Raw genomic sequence first — 5,012 nt, 5'->3', positions numbered from 1 at the left:
TGAACAAATGTAGTTCAAAATGTTTAATTCAACTAAAGCTACATCATACAGCAAGAGCTTTTTTGACACAGAGTCAAAAGTAAAATAAGTTACAGCTGTTATATATAGAAACATTTAGACACATGTAATTTACTTATTAAAATGTATGTAACATTGAGAAATAAATGTTTAATTGCCAATAAAGAATAAATATTGTGCATTAATTTAGATGATTAAGTGGGACTTTGTGACTCTGGTGGTTCTGGTCTCTAAGAAACTAGAAGGAAATGGCTCTTTTAGCGTTAAAGGTTGCAGACCCCTGCGCTGACCCCTAGACGCGATCAATGTGAATCAGTCAATGTAAAATGTCAATGTAAAAGCAGCTTTGCACGAATATAAAATTACTTTATATTAGTAATGGGTTGCATATTGGTGAAAAGCTGCTTTAAAGTGTTTCTTACCAGCGTTAAACCGCTTTTCTCTGCAGATCAGCTAATTCACATTGATTGTGTAAGGAGTTACAGTATGTCAGAGAGCGGTGTAGATAGAAACATCTCAGGTAGTAAAGGTTCAAAGTTGAAAAAGCAAATAAAACGTATCTATTAGGGGTTGCCGGCTATATTAGTGTTTTTCTACCAAAAACTAATATTTTTGGACTGAAATGTGCCGGTGCGGGGGTGGTGGTTTGATTTTCCGGTCTTAGACTTTCACCATCTTTACGCCCCTCAGTTGCAGAACTTCATTAAATTGATCCAACATTTCACTTTTTACAGTGTTGCCCACCCAGCGTGCTTTCCTGCGTAAAAAATACAATTCTTTTTCCAGATTTTTTTAATCTGCTCCTGATTCACACCGATTGGAATAAATAAATACTCAGAAAGGCAATTTTAAGCTTTATTATTTTTTATATATGTCCTCCACCATCAGAAAAATGCCACAAGAACATGTTAATAAATGCCAAAAACACAATTTTTACTGAAGTGTTTGTTTTTCCTCGCCTGTTTGACATTTCCCTCATATATAATGACATGCTCCATTGGAATAGCCAACATATTGTTACAGTGTTGCACAGGCCAATCGCATGTTTCCATTTTTTGCATGAGCTGCAATGTATTAACGTTGCTAACCTAAAGGACCTAAAGGGTAATTCACAGAAACCTTTTGTATCCATGAGATGATATGTAAACAACATTCTGATGTCTGACATCTCAATAAATCAGTCAACAAAATGTCAATTATGATGTTTTAGGGATTATAAATATATTTTCAAATCCATGCAGGCACTGATGCCTAAAGTCGTCTCTTCTAAACTATGACAGAATGTGAAACAGATGTGAAACTCATCAAAATCTGCGTCTTATATTCACCCACGTAATCACGTTACTTTCACTTATTATAAATCCATCTGAGAGAGGACAGATCTTACTGAGATTTCCACTTAAAAACCTGGAAAATTGCCACCGACTCGGAATCTGATTTCCCTAATTCACTTCTGCACCCACAAACCCAGCCGAGCATTTTATTATCGCACTCCAGTTGAGAGCGGCCAGATTGAGTGGAGATTTTGCTGAAAACGCCAGCAACAGCAGGTCCCTGGCCATGTTAACCCTGTCAGTCTAATGTAAGTGAGTGAGTGAAAGGTGGCTGTCTGTCGGTGAAATGAGCAAATCGGAGTTGAGCTCGGAGCCCTGGTGCCACCAAGTTAATAAACAGACTTTGTCTGCCAGGGAAGCCACACGTCTGCGTGGGTTTAAATGGAGCTCTAATATTTGATTTAACTTGGTGACTATAGAGAACTGTGTCAAGCTGTGCTGTAATAACACTTTTTTCTTTGTGTTTATAGAAATATTTTCTTCATGGCAGGACTTTTGCAATGTGGGAAAAAATGGAGTAGTAAGTTAAAGCCCTCCATGACAATTTTTCTAAACATTCCCAGTAGGTTATTAATTATGATTATGAAGTTTAAAAAAAAATCCTACAACCTAAATGTCTTTAAAAGCCTCTCTTTCCAAAATCTCCTCTGAGGGGGCGTGGCTTTTGGAGCTGAGCTGAGCAGCTCCACCCCTGATCCCCCCTGCCTGTTTATAATAGCTCTGTGTCTCGCTAGCGTAAATCTTTACTGCTGCTACATAAAAATGTCAAGCAATATTGGTAATGTCCAGCCGTATCGTTTTGAGCCAGATGTCAGCTGGGACGAGGAAGTGAAGATCTTTGTGGACAGAACTTCCTCCAAAATCCTGATTCTTTCTCCTTCCAGTTCACCAAAGACTCTTTTAGCTAATTCTCCAATGTTTATTGACGTTGCTGTGATCAATACAATCAATCATTGGTTTCTCAGAGCAGAGGTCTTGGGAAAATAATGAAATCAAACATCAAAATGGTCTTTCATTGATTTACAATCCTTTACAACTGCAGTCAAATGAGCCGCCGTTCACATTTCCGTGGTCACATCAAGAAGCTCCGTGGAGTCTGGTGGAGATTTTCCAGCGTTCTCAGCCCTGCTAGCGTAAGTATTGTATGAATCTCCAGTGAAATCCAGTGACGGCTGATTTGACCACAGAAATATAAACGGTGGCTCATTTGACTGCAATCAATGGGAAAATGCTCTTGCTCGGCCCGGCTAGCGTAGGTGCAGCAGAGCTGTTGTGATGTATAGAAGGCTCATTAATTCAAACAGAGCCTGTCTGTGACAGTTTGATTGACAGCGATTTAAAACGAGAAAAACTCAGAAATGCAAAACACAATGATTTCTTATTATTTGTTCTCTTTCGTAAGAAAAATGCCACAAATAGATGTTAAAAACCCAAGAAACATAATTTTCATTGGATGGGGACTTCAAAGGCTTATTTACATTTTACAGAGCCCAAATTCTAACATAATTGCCAACTTTAACTAACAAAAAAATTATTTCTTTTTGCTCAGGGAAAGATTTGAAATAGTCGGCAGTCTATTGTGGCTTCATTATGTGCTAAAGTGAAGTGAAATACAAAGAAAATTGAATCTCTCCCAATATTTTAGAGTCATTGACTATACTCACTTGGCAGCAGAGGCAATTATAGCCACCTACTGGTTTACCCATCTGCTTTTATTTTGGGCATGTTGGCCAAACCAACACAGCTCATAAAGAACATTTAGACGGTGCTTACCGAGGCACAGAGTCTCCATCCCACTCCAAAGGCCAGACAGAAGACACTCTCTGACGGCCGAGCCGGTAAGAATGTAACCGGGGTTACAGCTGAAAATGGCTGATGCTCCGAAGGTTGTTTGACTTCCAATTTTCTTCCCATTTGGAGGCGTAGGAAGATCTCCACAAGAAATTACTGCAATATGATGAAGAATAAAGTAAAAAACTGGAGGTAACAAAGCAACAGAGAGAATGAAAGAAAAGAAAAAGATGCAAGTTGGCTCACCCCCTCAGAGTCAATGGGAGAGCACAGTCAGTTCAACCGATCTTACATATCCTAATGTGATAAAAGGTGACCTGTACCATTTCCTGGTAAGGATAATGATGGTGTTTTCCTTTGTCCCAACATCTTTCATTATACTAGCTGGCATCTCTCTGCCATTACAGAGTCTATTCATCTGTTTCACTCCTCGATGTGCAGTTCCCATGGCAGCCGGGGAAAAGCTTTTATGTGCGATCCTCACAATAAATAATATCTAACCTAGGCTTGCAGGGGGAATAGGTGAAGTGAGCTACAGATTAAGTGAGCTCCTGAATTTGGTATTTGTTCATCAAGTCTTGTTCATGCTAATGTAGTGCACTTGAGGTGAAGCAGTGAGCAAACGCTTCAATGTGGCTTGATGAAATAGCTTATTTTGGGAGTACAATAAAACATAAATTTCGGTTTCATGAGTGTCTCCATTCACGCTCTATTGTTTATGACAACAAAATAACCAGAAAAGTCACATTAGCCTCAATATTGCGAGTGCGAAAGCTTTTTGCTGAATGTGTTTGCTGAAGATGTGTTAGCTGAAGCTGCTGGAGTAATTTGCTTTAATTGTCGAAGCAATTTGATAAAAATTCTAATGCTATTTGCGTAATGCTAAAGTTGCTTAAGTATTTAAATAAATAAAACCTTATTAGGAGTCAAATTATCCAAAAAAGCTAGCATGTTGCTAAAATATCGACTAAACTCGATTATCCACAAAAACCCTCAGTAAATGCCAAATTAGTTCAAAACGTTAACATGTTTTTAAAATATTAGCTTAACTTCAAAAAAGCCCCAGACATCAAATAAGCCAAAAATGTTAGCATGTTGGTAAAATAAGGAATAGTTAAAAAAAAAAAAAAAACTAAGTAAATGCCAAATTAGCCAAAAACGGTTGCATGTTGTTAAAACATTACCTACACTTAAGAATAGCTAAAAAGAAAACCCTCAGTAAATGCCAAATTAGTTCAAAATGTTAGCATGTTTCCAAAAATTGTATATTAACTCCCAAAAAGCCTCAGTAGATGTCAAATTAGCTAAAAATGTTAGCATGCTGCTTAAATATTAGCTAAGCTCAGAGTTCTTCTTTAAAACATCAGTAGCATTAATGTCCATGTTCATTCTAGCATTAATTAATTTAACATGCTTAACGTTTTGATAAGCAATAGGCTTCAAAGTGCACAAATAACTTAAATGTTTAAATCTTAGAAAAAAGAATTAAAATAATTTCGTGAAAAAAATAGCAAAAACTGCGTAAAACCTTAAATTGCCTATAAGACGTGAAGGGCTAAAGTACAAGCATAGATGTCCTTCATTGCAAAGTGCACAAAGAATTTGAAAAATTTCCCATATACTCAACATGGGGTGAAAAATTGTATGAATTAAGTAAAATCTTAAAAACCGTAAAATGTACAAATACCAAAAGTACAAGCACCCATGTCCTTAATGAGCTGAACATTTTGATACCAAGATTGCAGAAGTTGCTTAAAGCATGCTTAAGATTTTGTGTGCCAAAAAACGTACGGATTCTGACATAAACTATAAAAAAGAGAAACATTATCACTACTAGAAAATTTGCATTACCTGCGATAATGCATGTGT

At 37.1% G+C, this 5,012-nt stretch overlaps 1 protein-coding gene across 5 annotated transcripts in view; it reads right to left on the bottom strand.

The window, feature by feature from the left end:
• The window catches only part of LOC112143303 (CUB and sushi domain-containing protein 3), a gene marked incomplete at its 5' end in the record, with an annotated part of 317,263 nt that overhangs the window by 82,313 nt on the left and 229,938 nt on the right, over positions 1–5,012 (bottom strand). For all 5 annotated transcript variants that reach the window (XM_024267159.2, XM_024267162.2, XM_024267160.2 and 2 more), the window contains 1 exon segment: positions 3,126–3,299. In XM_024267159.2, coding sequence (XP_024122927.1) covers positions 3,126–3,299 — 174 coding nt within the window.

The sequence above is a fragment of the Oryzias melastigma genome, linkage group LG16 (genome assembly GCF_002922805.2).
Source record: "Oryzias melastigma strain HK-1 linkage group LG16, ASM292280v2, whole genome shotgun sequence".
Classification (NCBI taxonomy): Eukaryota; Metazoa; Chordata; class Actinopteri; order Beloniformes; family Adrianichthyidae; genus Oryzias; species Oryzias melastigma.
Note: the sequence above shows the minus strand (reverse complement) of the source record. Positions and strands in the feature narration are given on the sequence as shown.